At 33.7% G+C, this 17,863-nt stretch overlaps 1 protein-coding gene across 11 annotated transcripts in view; it reads left to right on the forward strand.

The window, feature by feature from the left end:
• The window catches only part of FIP1L1 (factor interacting with PAPOLA and CPSF1), a 79,422-nt gene that overhangs the window by 60,578 nt on the left and 981 nt on the right, over window positions 1–17,863 (forward strand). For 8 of the 11 annotated variants that reach the window (XM_051964280.1, XM_051964281.1, XM_051964284.1 and 5 more), the window contains 2 exons: window positions 8,554–8,767; window positions 17,711–17,851. In XM_051964280.1, coding sequence (XP_051820240.1) covers window positions 8,554–8,767; window positions 17,711–17,851 — 355 coding nt within the window. The remainder of the gene's footprint in view (window positions 1–8,553; window positions 8,768–17,710; window positions 17,852–17,863) is intronic. The other 3 variants (XM_051964290.1, XM_051964291.1, XM_051964289.1) reach the window with 2 other exon arrangements.

Genomic DNA, 17,863 nt, shown 5'->3' on the forward strand with positions numbered 1-17,863 from the left:
AGTTCAGTCTTTTATCTTCTTGTCTTTCTCTCCATTTCTCTATGACTCTAATCAGATAACTCTCAGATCTGTACAACTAGTCTTATTCTGTTCTAAGCTTCAGTCCCATAAATGAAATGTTTTATATTTCCAAGTGTGAGCCCAGTCAGCATCTTACTGCTGAAATTTATCCCAAAAGGAATTCATTCTCTTACCAGCCACTACTTGACACCAACTTTTTCCTCCTATCCTCCCTATTTCTTTGAAATTCCCACCATCCTTGCTTTTCCCCAGCTGTACAACCTCAGAATTAATCTTCGGTTCTCCTTCCATGTATCTAAGCAATTGACAAGTCTTACTGATTCTTACTCCTTGATATCTCCTCTTGTTCACTTACAGACACTATCCATGTTTATGCTTTGATAATTTACCTAGACGGTTTTTAATAATCTTTTCATTGGGTCTCTCTCCATGCCAATCCATTCTCCATTCAGTTACCAAAGGTAATATTCTTAATGCACATGTATTCCATCACAATTCTTTATGTTGTATATATTCCATATGCACATTATTTTCCCTAAAGGCATGAGCTACTTAAGAGTAGTAGTTCTTTATTTTTATATCTTTTGGTTTTTCAATATCTGAAACATAGGAACACTGGACCAGTGACTTCATTGATTTAGAGAATCGCTGGTAAGGAACTTCCTTTTACCAATGAGGTGGGAATCTACAACAGACTATCAGAGCTGGATAGTTACGTATCTTGCTTAGGTTCACCTAGACAATCTGTGTTAGGGACGTGGCACATAGCAAATAAACATTGAGTAAATTGCTTGTTTGATTGACTGATAGATAATAAGACAGTAAGTCATCCAGAAAGTCTTGAATGAACTCAATATTAGTCCTATTTGAATTCTATCCCAGGGTGCTGAAATACTGGTAATTGTGATTACTGTGTCTTTGCCAATCCATGAAAGAATATGAAAAAGTACTACATAACTAGGAAAGGACAATTTTGGAAAAATAGTAGAGTGCAAATTAGAATTTAGTGACCTTGACTTGAAATAATGGCAAAATTATAGTTTATATTAGTAAAGGTGTGGCTTTATCAAGAGCAAATTATGCCAAACTAACCTCATTTTCATTTTGAAAGAATTGTAGTTTCAGTAAGGAAAATGCTATAAATATATCATTTACCAACTTTTTAGTGAAAAATTTCATAAAATTTTTCATGCCGTCCATGAAGATAAAATGGAGAGATTAGAGATTAAAGGCTCACATAAGTATATTCAGATTGATTGAATAATCAGCCTAAAATAGTCATTAGTGATTGAATGTCACTTTGAAAGAGGCACCTTTTCTTTTCTCTCTCTCTCTTTTTTTTTTTTTTTGATAATAGTTTTTTATTTTCAAAATACATACAAAGATTGTCTTCAACATTCACCCTTGAAAAAACCTTGTGTTTCAAGTTTTTTTCTCCTTCTGTTCCCCCCATCCCTTTTCCCTAGATAACAAATAATCCAGTATGGGTTAAATATGTACAGTTCTTTTACATATATTTCCACATTTATCATGCTACACAAGAAAAATCAAAGAGAAAAAAAATGAGAAAAAACAACAACAAAAAAGGTGAAAATACTGTGCTGTTCCACACTCAGTTCCCACAGTTGTCTCTGGATACAAATGGTCTCTCCATCACAAGACCATTGGATCTGGCCTAGATCACTTCATTGTTGAAAAGAGCCATGTCCATCAGAATTGATCATATAATCTTGATGTTGCCATGTACAACGATGTCCTAGTTCTATTCACTTCACTCAGTATCAGTTCGTGCGAGTCTCTCCAGGCCTTACTGAAATTGGCCTGCTGATTGTTTCTTATAGAACAATAACATTCCATTACATTCATGTGCCATAAGAAAGAGATACTCTTTGAGTGGCTAGGGATCTAAGGTGCTATTTAACTTTTCTTAATAAGAGGGAGGTTGGCATGGATATGTCATTTGCAGATTTGAGAAGTGTGCTAAGAGAACTAGCTAACACTTTGAATGATAAGGGATCCAAAAAGATCTTTCAAGATCTAGAGAGAGGCTTATCTAAAGTAATATCCCTGAAAAATATTCACAACTTTTAGTGGCCTGAGAACTCAGCAGAATGATATGGCAGTGCAAAAAAAGAACAAATAAGATCTTAGGTTGTATTTCAAAAAGCCATTATATTCTCCTCCTTATCAGACTACATCTAGAACTTCATGTTGAATTCTGGGTTCCATATTTTAGGAAAGGACATTAATAAAAGCAATCAAAATAGTGAAGACTGACTTCAAAGTTATTCTATACATTAGAAAGATTAGTTGAAGAAGTCTATACATTTGGGGCAATGAGGAAAAATTTAGTGGTAATTAAAGAGCTGATCGTTAGAGCTATCTAAAAGTAGAACAGATTGCATTAGGATCTGATATTTTCACTGGAAGTTTTCAAACAGAAGTTTAGTGAGTTTTTGTAGTAGCAGAGATTTGTATGCAAGTATAGTTTGGACTAAAAGGCCATTTTGATCTCTTTTCAATTTTAGATTCTGTGAGTCTGTGAATAAAGACTATCAAACATAATCATCCAGCAACCAAAATTAGCACAAAACTGCAGAAAGCCTTTTTTCTTTGCTGTTCTTACTATTTTTGAAAGGGACAAAGAAAGATAACAAGAACTTTCAACTTGCCTTGATACTTGATAGGTCTTTTGAACCATGTACTTTCCTTCTCTTTCTTTTCAAGGTAGATCTTGGACAGAACAAATGAATGCTAGTAAAGAAAGCTTGGGAATGACTATTGGGAGTAGGGAAGGGAAAATGTACCTGCCATTTCATTGATATAGGAAATTCCTAGTGAGGAAGCTTCCTTTACCAATTGAGGTTAACATCTTTGCAGCTAAAAATGTTGTAGAAATGTTTTGAGCACTGAAAAATATTCAAAGTACTTAAACCCAGAATTTCCTGATTTTTGAAGTCAGCTCTATCTACTATGAAGCTTACTTCTCTAAAAGGAATATTGGATTAACTGGAATTTATGTATGTTAACAATCCCATTTTCTCAACTTTGCCAGATAGCAGAACTTTTGGTCTTATTAGAAACTTAAAATGTGTTGTCCTTCCATTTCCTCCTCAATGTATATTCCATAGTTGCACACACTTAAACAGAAATTATTTTCCTTTAATGCTCTGTATAGTAATTGTCTCTTGATTTTTATTTTGCTGGGGGAAAAATAGTCTTAAGATATTCTTCAAAACCTTCTCTTCCTAAAGCACCTATATTTTTGATTACTATCCTTTCAACCTTAGACTGTGTCACTCCAACTGATTACAACATTGTTTTCGAGTCTCCTGTTTGAAAATTTCTCTTGGTATAGTTCCTTGGTTGTTGTTGAAAACAAATGTAATTTTAAATTACAGTTAAATAATAGGCTCTATACACTAATTATATTTCTTAGTGCTGACATACCTTTTCTTAATGCTTTAAGCATATTACTTGAATAAGTAATTTCTCTCACTGTTCTTGGGAGGATAAAATGATATGGTACTTGGAAAGTTCTTTACAAATCTTAAAGCGCTATTTTAATGTTAGTTCTTATTGTGATTATTACACAACAAGCCAAAACATTTATTAATGGATCACCATTGAACTTTCTTGTAGGACTCATGAAGTGTAAGAAAAACAGTTCTGTTTGGGCAAGTCACTTTATATGTATAGACTTCTATGTCTTTTTTTTTTCCCCCCCTATAAAATGTAAGGATTTAACTGTGTGACTTCTAAGGTGAAGCTATGTATGAGCTGAAATCTCATTTTTTGAAAACCACTTAAGTAAAGATTTATTTAAATTCTTCCACATTAAAATAAGTACTGTCCTACTTGCTTTGTGCATACTGGGCAGTATACCTAAAAGGAAGTTAATATTGTGTCTTTAGATTTATGTTTTTAACCTCATTTGAACCTTTTAGTGAGGGGAAAAAATCTTGAGTAATCACCTGGTATTAATCACTTGTATGTCAGTCTCTGCTAAGCACTAACAATTTAAAGAACAAAAGAAAGTTAACCACTCTCAGGGAACTCACAGAATGTTGAGACAACATTCAAATAATAATGTATTTTTAAAAAGCTGCGAATTCAACCTACATTGGAGATAATCCATAGAGGAAAGGCACCAGCATTTAGACAAAGTAGGTGAGGCTTCCTGCTAAAGGTAGAGCTTTAGCTGAGACTTGAAGGAAGTTAGGAGATGGAGATGAGGAAGAAGAAAGTTCCAGTTAATGAAAAACAATAAGCAAAAATGTCCAGAATTGAAAATTAGTGGAGAATCTTGAGCTGGGAGGCCAGTATTACTTTATTGGAGGAAGCAGTAGGAAGTGTCTAAAGAGTAAAAAGACAGGAAAGGTAAAAAGGAACCAGGTTATGGAAGGCTTTCAAAGCCAAATAGAGGGTTTATATTTTATTCTGGAGGCACTAGAGAGCCCCTAGGATTTAATAGAAGAATTTCGGAGTGAGAAGGAAATAGTATAAAGGGAAAAGAAAAGAAGGATGTAGGATGGAACCATGGGATATATCCATAGTTAATTAAATGTCTATTATGTGTCAGGTACTGTACTAATAAGTACTTTACAAATATTCTCATTTGATCTTCACAGTAATTCTATGAGTTGTAAGTATTTTTATTATCCTATTTTATCATTTTGTTTTATAATTGTGACTGGTGCTAGAATGAAGATCCAGCAAGGGAGACAGAGAATGAAGGGTCAGAAATGTAGGAGAACCAATAGAAAGAATATCAAGGTTAAAAAAGTGATCAGTAGTGTCATAGATTGCAGACAGTTGAAAAGGATGAAGATTGAGTACAATACTGATTCATGTAACTTCTTGTCTTTAGGTCATTGTTTTCTGTGACTTATATTTGCAAATTCCAGAGTAGGGAAGTCTAGTGTGTATGGCAAAAATAAAAGTTTTTGTCAGCCTAATGAGCTTTTTGTTGATGATGGCAATATATATTTCTGTACCAAGTCCACACTTGACTTCTGTTTATTTATATGCTGTCAATAAGATAATATTGAGTGTATACTTTACAGAACATGTACAAGAATAGAAGGTCCCTAGAAAATCAACTTAAAAAACTATTAGAAACAATTCACAACTTTAGCAGAGTTGCAAGATACAAAATAAATTCACGCAAATCATCAGCATTTTTATATATTACCAACAAGCAAGAGATACAAAGAGAAATTCCATTTAAAATAACTATCAATAATATAAAATATTTGGGAGTCTACCTGCTAAGATAGTCTGGAACTACATGAACACAATTATGTTACAAAGCTGCAGTTATCATTTGGTGTACTGGCTAAGAAGTAGAGTAGTTGATAGGTTCCTTTTCCACAGTTCTAAGCAGTAAACTATCCTTTCTTCTTCTAATTTGCTAATTATATCACTGTCTAAATCATGAACTCATTTCAACCTTATCTTGGTATTTGGTGTTAGGTGTAGCTTAATGCCTAGTTTCTGCCATACTAGTTTCCAATTTTCCTAGCAGTTTTTGTCAAATATTGAGTTATTATCCCAAAGCTAGAGTCATGCTATAGTTATTGACTATTTTGTCCTGTGAACCTAACCTATTTCACTGATTGACTACTCTGTTTCTTAGCCAATACCAAATGGGTTTGAAAACTGAGAAATTAGTACATTGTTGGTGGATTTGTGAACTGATTCAACTATTCTGGAGAGCAATATAGAACTATGCCCAAAGTGCTATCAAACTGTGCATACCCTTTGATCAGCAGTGTCCCTATTGAGTCTGTATTCCAAAGAGATCCTAAAGGAAAGGGACCCACATGTGCAAAAATGTTTGTGGCAGCCCCCTTTGTAGTGGCAAGAAACTGGAACCTGAATGGATGCCCATCAGTTAGAGAAGGGCTGAATAAGTTATTGTATATGAATTTAATGGAATATTATTGTTCTGTAAAAAAGGATAAACAGAATTATTTCAGAGAGGTCTGGAGAGACTTGCATGAACTAATAAGTGAAATGAGCAGAACCAAATGAACATCATGCAGAGTGACATCATGATAATACAGTGATCAATTCTGATGAACGTGACTCCTTTCAGCAATGAGATGATTCAGGCCAGTTCCAATGGATTTGTGATGGAGACAGCCAGAGAAAGGACCAAGTGTGTGCTTTTTTGTTGTTTGCTTGCTTTTTGTTTTCTTTCATCATAATGTTATCATTATCTTCCCTGCTGGTTTTATGTTTGTGCTCAAAGGTCTTTTCTCATTTTCTCAGTCTTTTCCTAATATTCCTCTGTTCCTTACTTGTTAGTTCTCCCCTTTATTGGCCATTTCCTTAGGGACCAGACTTCAAATCCATCTTAAGCCTCTCATGCATTTCAGGCTTCTCCAACCTCAATCTTTGCCATAAGTGACTTCTGGGGGAACAGAACTGACATCAGGTAGATATTAATATCCTTTTTCCTTCAGCCTTTCTGAAGACTCACTTGATGGTGCCCAATCCCAGTATCCTCTGTTTTTCTTAAAACATGGGCGGACCACTGCCACACTGTAGTCCTCAGCAGAGAATGTCCACTTGACACTGCAGGAGTAAAGGAAGGGTTGAGTTCTTAAAATAGTTCTTTGATAATTTGTTTGGCATGGGACTGCGCAGGTAAATTAATTTGTGTAACACTATCATTGTTATCATAGTGGTTCAGCTAACTAATATTGCTTCAATTATTTGGATCTGTCTTTGTGTACAGAGGGATTTATAGTTGTATTCATATAGTTCATGTGTTTCTTTGTAGGTACACTACACAGTCTTAAACATTCTGCAGTTATTTTTTTTTTAAATAAGATCCTTTTATTTTTCAAAATACATGCAAAGATAATTTTCAACATTCATCCTTGCAAAACTTGTATTCCAAATTTTTCTCCCCTTCATCTTTCCTCTCCCTTCTCTAGATAGCAAGCAAGCCAATATAGATTGAACCTGTGTAATTCTTCTAAATGTATTTCCATATTTATCATGCTGTACAAGAAAAATCAGATCAAAGGGGGGAGGGGGGAATGAGAAAGGAAAAAAAAAAAAAACCCAAGCAAACAACAAAAAAGATGGAAATATTATATTGTGATCTACATTCAGTCCCCACAGTCTCTCTCTGGGTGCAGATGGCTCTATCACAAGACTATTGGAATTGGCCTGTATCACTTCGTTGTTGAAAAGAGCTAAGTCAGTGATAATTGATCATCGCATAATCTTGTTGCTGTGTACAATGTTCTCCTTGCCCTACTTACTTCACTCAGAATCAGCCTATAGTTACTTTAAATAGAATCTCACTGCCTCTTCCTGTTGAGTTTTATTGGCATATAGAAATGCTGACGATTTGTGTTGGTTTATTTTGTATTATGCAATTTTGCTAAAGTTATTATTTCATTAATTTTTTTAGTTCATTGTCCAGTATTTTGAATGTATACCAAACATCATGTCATCTGCAAAAAAGTGGTTTTTATTTCCTATTTACCTATATTTCCTCAATTTTCCTTTTCGTGTCATACTAGATTATATAAAAAAGTATTTCTAATATGACACACAGGAAGTTATTGTATTTTATCAGATGATTTTCTTTTCTGCAACTATTGATAAAATCATTGGGGGGGTATGATAATTCAGATTTGTAGTTTTCTTAATATTAAACCAAAATTGAATTCTTGTTATATATCCAATATAGTCATAGTGTATGTAATCTTTGTAATGCATCTAGTCTTGTTAAATTTTATTTAAAAATTTTGCATCTATATTCATTGAAATCTTTTTCTAAACTTTTTTTATTCTATTATATTAAGAGAATATTTGTGTCATAAAAGAAACTTGGTTAGAATTCTCTTTACCTGTTTTGCAAGCAGGTTATGTTCTATTGGAATTAATTGTTCTTTGAATGTTTATTAGAATTTGCTCGTGAATCCATTTGGTCCTGGGGGAAGGGAGAGTTCCTGTTTCATAAAACCTTTCCTTTCTCTATTGACCCTCCCACTCCCTAATTCACACTTCATTTTGGGCTCCTTGACACTTACGAGCTTGTGATCTTTTCTTCTATTAACAAATTAAGAAGTCCTAGTTCACAAAAGTGTACATGAAAAATTTTTGAAGGTTGAAATGTTTTGTGGTTTGGTAGAATCCCAGTGGTAAATAAGCATTTTTTTTTTTTTTTTTGTCTTTGCGGCAGAATTGGGGTTGACTTGCCCAGGGTCACACAGCTTAGACACTTTTTCAAGTGTCTAAGACTAGATTTGAAGTCAGGTTCTCCTGACTCCAGGGCTAATTCTCTGTCTACTATACCACCTATGTGCTCTTAAATAAGCATTTGTAATTTTTCTTTTTCTTCAGGAGCATTATCTTGTTAAATTTGCAACATGCATCACACTTTAATATAACAGCAAATCTGTTTTTCTTTTCTGTGAAAAAAAAAATTATTCCAGTCTCTTTAACCACCTGTCTTTTGTTTTCAGTGTATTAACTTTTGTTTCTAATTATTTCATTTTATTTCAGTTGCTTTTCCTCATCTTCCTGGTTCTGCTCCTTCATGGCCTAGTCTTGTTGACACCACCAAGCAGTGGGACTACTATGCCAGGAGAGAGAAAGATCGAGAGCGAGAGAGAGAACGAGACCGAGAGAGAGATCGTGATCGTGATAGGGAAAGAGAACGGACCAGAGAGAGAGAGCGAGAACGTGATCACAGCCCAACACCAAGTGTATTCAACAGGTTTGTTAAAACATACCTCAATTTATGCCAAATATTAGACATACATCAGAGTTTTAAATTCAAATAAATGTTTTGGAAGGAGAGTGAAAATTTTTAAAATGTGTTTAAAAATTACTTGCTAAATGTTTTCAGGACAATTGAACTAATTATAATTTAATATTTAAAAAGTGTGAGAGAGATGCCTCTTTACCCAAGATAGTATCATCATTTTTTTTCCCCCTGAGGCAATTGGGGTTAAGTGACTTGCCCAGAGTCATACAACTAGGAGGTGTTAAGTGTCTTGAAGCAGATTTGAACTCAGGTTCTCCTGACTTGAGGGCTGGTGCTCTATTCACTGTGTCACCTAGCTGCCCTTCAAAGAGGAAAAAAGAATAACACTGGAATTCATAAGTCATGTTTATGTTTGATGCCTAGAAAACTATTGTAACATCAAGTGGCCATCTCATTTATTCACTCAAGCATTTATTAAGTACCTACTGTGTGTTGGGTATCAGTCCATATACTGAGATTACACAGACAAAAATAATTTGTGTGCAGGTGGATATCTAGAAAATATATTTTAAGACCTCAAGAATTGGGTCCTTTCCCCCATCCCTCCCAGGATGCCACCATCTCCCTCCCACCCTTCCATATCTAGCTTCATAGTCTTTCAGTATCATTCATCTCTCCTATCCATTTCTGTTTTCTCCACACATTCTTCTGCCCTAGTTCAGGATGTCATCATCATTAGCAGATCACTATAACAGCCCTTAAATTGTTGCAGTTACTTTCCGTCTCCTTTTTCTCTCATTTGCCATCTATATAAACTGCCAAAATAATCTTCCAGGGCACAGGTCCATCATATAATTATTCAAAATGCTGAAAACCATGAAGGATTCCTCATGGCCTTCAGGAGAAAATATAATACTTTCCTCACTCATTTAAGGCCCACTGCAGTCAGATTCCCACTTAGTCTTATGCCCTTTTAAATACTAATCCCTTATACACACTAGACATTGCACCAAACCACCACTAGCCATTTCTTTTCTGTCCCCTTCCCCAGTCCCTGAGAAGACAAGGCAATATGATATCAGTTATTCATATGAAATTAGGTAAGATATTTCTTTTTTTGCCAGATTTTTTTTTTTAAGTGAGAAATTATATTTCAGTTAACTCTTTCTGGAGGTGGATGGCATTTTTTTCATCATTAGTCTTTTGGAATTGTCTTGAATTATTGTATTGATTAGAATAGTTCAAGTTTTTCACACCATTACATATCATTTCAGTTCTCACTTCACTGGGTACCAGTCCACATACATTGCATCAGTGCAATGCATGATTTGCAGTTCTAGCCATGTTTTTCTGAAACTATCCTCTTCATTTCTTATAGCATAGTGGTACTCCATCACAATCGTATACTCCAACTTGTTCAGTTGTAACTCAGTTGATTGAGCATTCCCTTTGGTTTCCAATTCTTTGCCACCACAAAGTGAGTTCTTATAAATATTTTTGTACATAGAGGTGCTTTTTCCTTTGATCTCTTTGGAATACATATCTAGTAGTGATATAGCTGGGTCAAAGAATATACTTAATTTTGTAACCATGGAGCCTAGTTCCAAATTGATCTACAGAATGGTTGGATCTTTTTAAACTACTTTAGCAGTTCACACATATGAACTGCTAAAGTAGTTTAAAAAGATCCAACATTTTTTATTTCTGACAGGTATGAAGGGAGTATCTTATTCTTGTTTTAATTTGTCTTTCTCTATTCAATAGAGATTAAGAGCATTTTTCCCATATGACTATAAATAACTTTCATGTCTTCTGAAACCTGCCTGTTCATATCCTTTGACAAATTATCAGTTAGGAAATAGCTCTATTTTTTCTAAATTTGACTCTGCTCTACATTCAGTATATATTTTAAAAATGAGACTTTTATCAGAATAATTTGCTGTAAATTTTTTTGCTTTTTTACTTTTTTTTTTTTACTTCATCTAATGTTGCTTTTTAGAAAAATGTTTCCCTGATTATCCCTTCTAATTAACTTTATTTTTGCTTTTACTTTGTCTGAAATCATGGTTGCTCAACCGTTGCCCCCCCTCCCCTTTTTTTTTTTTAAGTTTTGCTGAAGCATACTAATTCTGCTTCAGCTCTTAATTTTAATTAAGCAAGTCTTTTCAGTTTCAAGTGTCTCTTATAAACAACACTTGTTTGGATTCTGGTTTCTAATCAGTTCTTGCCGTTTCCATTTTATGAGTGAACTCGTGTCATTTATATTCAACAGTTATGACTACTTTGTATTTCCCTCCACACCATTTTCTTGTTTTTTATTCTTTATATTCTATCACTCTTCAAAAATGTTTTGCTTCTATTCCATACTTCTCTTAATTTTTCTTCCCTTTTATCACAGTCATTTTATCTGTCCCCCCATCCCAGCTTTCTTGTGCACGTGTGAGTGTGTGTGTGTGTGTGTGTGTGTGTCTGTCTGTCTGTCTGTCTGTCTTTGAACTAATTCCAGTGAGGTTCAAGCATTGCCTCTCACCCCTACTTCCCATTTCCCACCAGACTATAAAAGTTCTTCCTTGTGTGTCTCTTATGTTTAAAAAAAAAAAAAAATTAGCATTTTCCCTCTCCCTTACTCCTCCCAGTACATTCCTTTTTCTCACCTCTTCATTTTTTTAATCATCCCATTATAATTGATTCACATTCATGCCCGCTAAATTTTCTCTCCTTGATCTATTTTGCAGAAAAGTTATATTTCCAAAAAAAGTTTTTTTCCTCTATTTTTCATTCTTTTGACTTTGTTTTCTTGTTTCTTGATGTTTCATGAAGTCAGATTCCAAGCTTTAACTTGGCCCAGTTTTGATTTTTAATGAATTATTTGTTTCAGTGAATAATATTCTATACTACTTTATCCATTTGACCAATTCTTTTTTGTAAGTTCTTAAGTTTAATTTTGTACCTCCTTTTACATTTGTCCTATTCTGCTCTTTAAGAAATTTTTTCCTTCAGTAAATTTTTGTGCCTTTTTTCCATTAGACCAGTTTGTTTTTTTTAAGATGTCATTTTATTCAGTATTTTTTGTGCCTCTTTAACCAAATTATTACTACTTTTTGCATAACTTTAGTGGCTTGGTCTTTTCTCAGTTTTACTTCTAATACTATTATCTCTTTAATTCTTCTGGGAATTCTTATCAGGCTTAGGTTCAATTAACATTTTTCTTTGAGGCCCTGGTGACATTGTTTTCTTTTAAATTTGTGTCTTGGTTTTTACTACTACTTTATTAATTTTTTATGATCAATATTGTTTTTTGTTATTTGCTCATTTTTCAAGCCTTTTTCTTGACTCTGGTATGCCCATCCAAATTTGATTGGAAGTGTTATTCTAAACTTGAGAGGAATGTTAACAGACTCAGCAGCAGTCTCTAATCCTCCATCTTGGCTCTCATTTTATTTTAAAGTTAACAAACACCAATGAGATAAGAAATAAAATCACAAATTTCAATCAATTTATGAATGTAAAAGTGAAATGTGTATTAAATGGATAATGTATTGCTCTACATTTGCCTTAAAAGTTGATCAAGGAACTATTTTATTATATTGCTTACTGGAAACATTTCATACTAAGGGTAATATCTAAATTAAATGATTTGAATTTTCTGGTCATCATTTTCTAAGATTTATAAATATGTGTGTGTATATATATATTTCTGTGTGTGTGTATATTACTTTAGTAAAGTAACTTGATATTAGGAATATAATTTAGGTTACTTTCATAATTTTGTAACTTTGGAATATCTACTTTTGATTTTATTATTGAGTTACCTAGTTAACTAGCATTTTGCAGCTGACTTGACCAAGTAATTGCTGAAAGTTCTGTCCAGTTTTAGGATTTTATAGTTTTATCATTCTTCAATAAAGTCTTACAGGACAGTTTTAATTCCCATTTGCCTTCTCTTTTACTTGAGTTGAGAATTTAGGCAGAGGTTACACAATATGATTCTTCTTTTTGCAGGTGCATATGCACCTACAACCCCCTTGGGCAGATGATGACTAATTTTGATATTCTGTCTAAAGCAATAATTATTCCCTCATGTCTATTATATTCAGAAGAAAGTATTATAAAGATTCCAGTATTTAAGTGATTCCAAGAAATATTTCCAGGTTCCTGCTTACATTATGAAATTATATAAAGAAAAATTCATATTAGAGTGTATGTGTGTGGCTATTATTGATCACTGAAAATAAAGCTGTCAGACAGATAATACTTAAATATAAATTTAATATGATTCAGTTTGGATATGGAAATTACAGAATAATAGTGGAATTAATAAAATTATAATTCTTCCTGAAACTTCTACTCAAATTTAACCTCACCAGCCCACAGCTATTTCCTCATCTGCCCCACAGATTGTAGTTCTAGCTTATCTCCTGTGATGAAGGAATAATCAGAGTGTGTGAAATATGCATGTTCATAAACAAAGGACTTAAGCTTAATAAGCAGAAATTAACTGGTTTTCCATGGAGTTACACATTTTTGTTGTGCATTAATAATGCAGGTGCTTGCAGAGTAGTTTTTGACTTATTGGTGAAGAAGAGGACTTAAAAAAAAATCTTTTAAGTGCTATTTAATTTTCAGTGAAAGAACATGCATTAACAATTACATTCAACCAGTTTTAAGAAAGTGTAAACTTTAGATTCCTGAGAAGTACTAGCCCTCAATGTTTACCTTTATCTAAGACTTTAGGGCATGATAAAAAATAAAACCACAGAGGGAGAAATGTATTTGTAGTATTATTTATGTATTATGTAGTTTTGAATGTAGATTTGAATTGTCTCCAGCATTGAAACATACAAAAACAAACAAATTAAGTATAAGAAAATGCAGTTTGTTTGGTGTTTTTTGGGGGGAGAGGGGTTGTTTGATTTTTTTTTTTTTTTTTTACAGTCATATTGATAGGGCATCTAGTATGTGTGTTGTATTACAAATTACAGGGTCAGTGTTTTAAGAAGTCCAGACCAGTTATAACATCTGTTTTTCAGACAATTAAATTGAGGGCCAGAAAGAAGACTGGTCATTCTAGGGTGCTTGAAATGAGGTATAATGACTTCCAGGCCCAGAGAAACCTCTGTGTGGCTGCCAGAGTTATCAGTAAAAGGGGTGGGAGAAGAGGCCTTGGGTTTTGTGTGTGGGACTAAATTATCTACCATCTGCAGTAAAGCTGCTGCCATATGGCTGTATTTAGAAACTGAAAGACCTTATGCTAACAGAAGTTGGTTTTAGGGTAAGCGGGATGGTTAAAAATGACAAATCATGAAGTAATTGGCATGTGTTTAAAAGAGAGAGGAAGAAAAAAGTGTTCTACTTTAAATCATTTTTTAAAAAAAATTGGTACTGTTTTATTTTAGAAATTAGCTCAATTGTCAAAATCTTGATTTAAAAAAAATTTTTTTTTAACTATCTCTACCTTCCTCCCCTCCTCTTCTCTTCCCGTCCTCTCAAAAAAAAAAAAAAAAAAAAAAACTTTCTCACAAAAAGTAAATTAGGTGAGGTCTTTTGCTATCACAATGGGGTACTGCTGGTAGCAAAATTACTACCACTACTATTATTTCTTTTTAAAGTGATTGGTGTTATTTGGACTTTAGTATTCACATTTTTCTTTTCCCCAATATCTTGCTTTTCTTCAGCCAACATTGTACCAACTTAAACAGTTGTCTAGGGTTGAGATAGATGTTGAAGGGATAACAAAAGAGTGTGAGAGGTGGGTACCAAAAAAAGAAATTAGGGAAAGGAATCACAGGTTAGAGAAGTGTGGGGAAAGAAGCAAAGAATATTCCAGCAACGTTCAAAACATTAGGCATAGTTATTCTGTTTTATCGGTGTACTATTTATTAATACTCATTGTCCCCAAATTAATATTTCACCTTCATGTACCTCAAGTAAATTTTTCTTTAATTTCAGGCTCCCTACCTCTTCTCTCTTCCTGAAGTTACAATGTTTTTCGTGATCTATTTCACACTTTTCTAAGTTATGATTTACCAACATGATGAACAAGAAGAAAATAGTTGGGCTGGGGTCCCTCCCCCCCCATTCAGTTGGTGAGAGAAGGTGTTTTAATTAAAAGTTTTACAAACAAGATAAGCATGATAACTTGGTGACAGTGTATCATTTTGTTTATGGACTGCTTAAAACTGCTTTTTGCTCAGCTTTTCCCCTGCAGTTTTTTGGGGTTTTGGAATTTTTTTTTTTTTAACTGCATGGTACAATTCACAAAAATGCTGGTTCTGAGCCTTAAGCAAATCAGTCCTTGTTCCAAATTTCAAATCACTTAACTATAAATAGAGGCTGAACTAGGTGATATCAGAAGTGTTTTCCAACTCTAACACTATGATCTTATGCATTTTTTTTTTACCATGTGTCTCACATGATAAAATAAATTTTAAAGGGTTTAAATACTTTTTTATATAGGGAAGCTAGCCATAATTATCAGATCTTGTTTATTGAAAAAAAATAACATTAGTACATATGCAGTAGGATCATATATATTTAGACCTTGAGGGAACATTAGAAGTCATCTAAGCTGAACCATATTTTTAGCTGAGGAAACTGAGGTCCAAAGAGGTAATTTGATTTAAGGTTATATAGTTTAAGTTGACAGTTGCTACTTATAAAATCAATTATTTCCTTAAATTTTAGAAAATTGTATTCCATGTTCTTGAAAATATTTCCATTTGAGGGGGAGCAGTGCTCTATAAAATGAGATGATGACCCCTATCTTCTTCAATCCCCTTATTCTTTGCAGTAATGGTGGAGTTAGGAAAGGGGTCAGGAGTTCTAAGAGTCACAGGTTTTTGAACATCAACAAATTTTAATTTGACTATTGGTTACTGTAAATGTATGAGGTCATTGAGTCCATATGTCTTAAGTGGAACATATCAATCTTGATATTTCTGCTATAAATGAAACCAAAATAAGGAAATTGGGGCTAAATGAAATGATGGGTCACAGGAATTTTGAAGAGGCAAAAAAAGAGATTGGAAGCATTAGTTTTATAAAACTAATAGCTACAAGAGATTTCATGGACAATGCATCATCATCGTGTACTATTGGAAAGACCAAATAGATGAACATAAATTACCCAAATTCAATGTATATCTTATCTATTTATCTATTTATGTCTATCAAACTTAACTTTATCTGTCTGAAACAGACTTCAGTCTGGATAAGATGAATCCAAAATTTAAAAAGAGAGGTGGGGACTGGATTACTTCTAGGAAATTGCAAAACTTCTCATAATAGCTGTGGCCCATCCTTTTAGCACATTTTACTAGTGTTGTTATACAGCAGCAAATCTATAACATCACTTCTTCCAAAACAACTGAAAACGGATATAGTCAGTGGATAGGCTCATGGTGGGTTTGAACAAATATATAACAAAGAATTTACTTGACAGAGAAGAGGGATTGGTTACATAAAGGATAGTGGTCAGCTAGAATGCTGGCACATTAGCAATTTAAGGAGAAAACTCAGAAGTGTGAATTCCTAAATCATTTTGAGTAAGGAAAAAGGATTTATAAAAAAAACTTTCAAATAAAATAGTCTATAATTTACTATGGAACCATTGTGGTTCCATAGTTGCATTATATCATACAATGTCATATTACATCATCACACGTTACATAATTACATATTATATCTTATATATATATATATCATATTACATCTCATAATGCCAACCTGGCAACTCAATACAAGGTATGACATCTTTCGGTCATTGTACACATTTTTGCAGTCATAACTAGACATCTAATTTAGTCCCAGCAATTTACTTAATAAAATGGCTCATTGAAGATGGGGGGAACACTTTAATTATTTTCATTGCTTACCAGTGTCTTAAAATATAAGTATTTATGCTAAATGTTTGAATTAAGCTGAATTTATTGAGTACTTTCTGTGTGTAAGGCATTGTACAAAGATTGTATAAAAAATTTCTTAATTTTTGTGGTACCTAGGCTACAGATTATTTCTCTGGCCTTAATTTTTCTGGTAACTGAATCTTAACTATTTCACTCCCTCTAATCACAAATCAGATTTTCTATGGAGACAGTCAAATTTCTTTCCCCTTCTTGAACCAGCATAGCATTCTTTGGTTGACATTCAGAGTATAAAAAGGAAGACTTGGATTATTCTTTCCTTGAGTATTTAGAATCAGAATCAACTAACTTTTTGGTTGGCTATACTGCATATTTTTACAGACTTGTGTATAGTTAGGCATATTACTAAGGGTACTTTCTGATTTCATTACATAAAAATCAATCTTGGAACTTGATGGAACATTATCATGCATCTTAATTTCTTCAGTGTCATCTAAAATATTGCTTACTTTGCCATCTGTATAAGTTTTTTCCAAATTCTTTAGAGAAATTAATTCTCCTATTTTACAAGGAATTTGAGAATGAATTAAATACAGGCTATCTCATTTCCAAATTATGTGTATATATGTTTTATCCATAAATAGACAGATGGTGTGTCTTTCATGTGAAAAAAAATAACGAGAAAAACTATTTTCTTTAGTTATCAGAGATAATTGTGAAGCTGGAGTCTAGCTAGTCATTGCTTGCAGAAAGCAGCTAGGTTATAATTTTTTTTCTAAAATAGGTGATACTATGTTCTAGAAAAGAGAACCCATGTCTTCTCTCAAACCCCCATCCAAATCCCTCTCCTCCAAACCTGTCACTTACTGCATTGACCCTTAGCAGTAGTTCTTGCTGTACTGCGATTCCAGTATATTCACTTATATCAGAGGGTGAAACCAGGAGGCTTTGGGCCGCGACTGGTATTATTTGTTAACAGCAGTATGTAGTGATAGGTTTGTGTGGCTGCAGTACCTGCAGGTATACTGATAACCTGCCCCCACTTTGGATGTCTGAGGGTTTCTGGGTAACTTTTTCCTGCTTTCTCCAGTGATGAAGAACAACGATACAGATACAGAGAATACACAGAAAGAGGCTATGAGCGTCACAGAGCAAGTCGAGAAAAAGAAGAACGGCACAGGGAAAGGAGACACAGGGAAAAAGAGGAGACGAGACACAAGTCTTCTCGAAGGTGCGTTCTTTA

The sequence above is a fragment of the Antechinus flavipes genome, chromosome 6 (genome assembly GCF_016432865.1).
Source record: "Antechinus flavipes isolate AdamAnt ecotype Samford, QLD, Australia chromosome 6, AdamAnt_v2, whole genome shotgun sequence".
Lineage (NCBI taxonomy): Eukaryota > Metazoa > Chordata > Mammalia > Dasyuromorphia > Dasyuridae > Antechinus > Antechinus flavipes.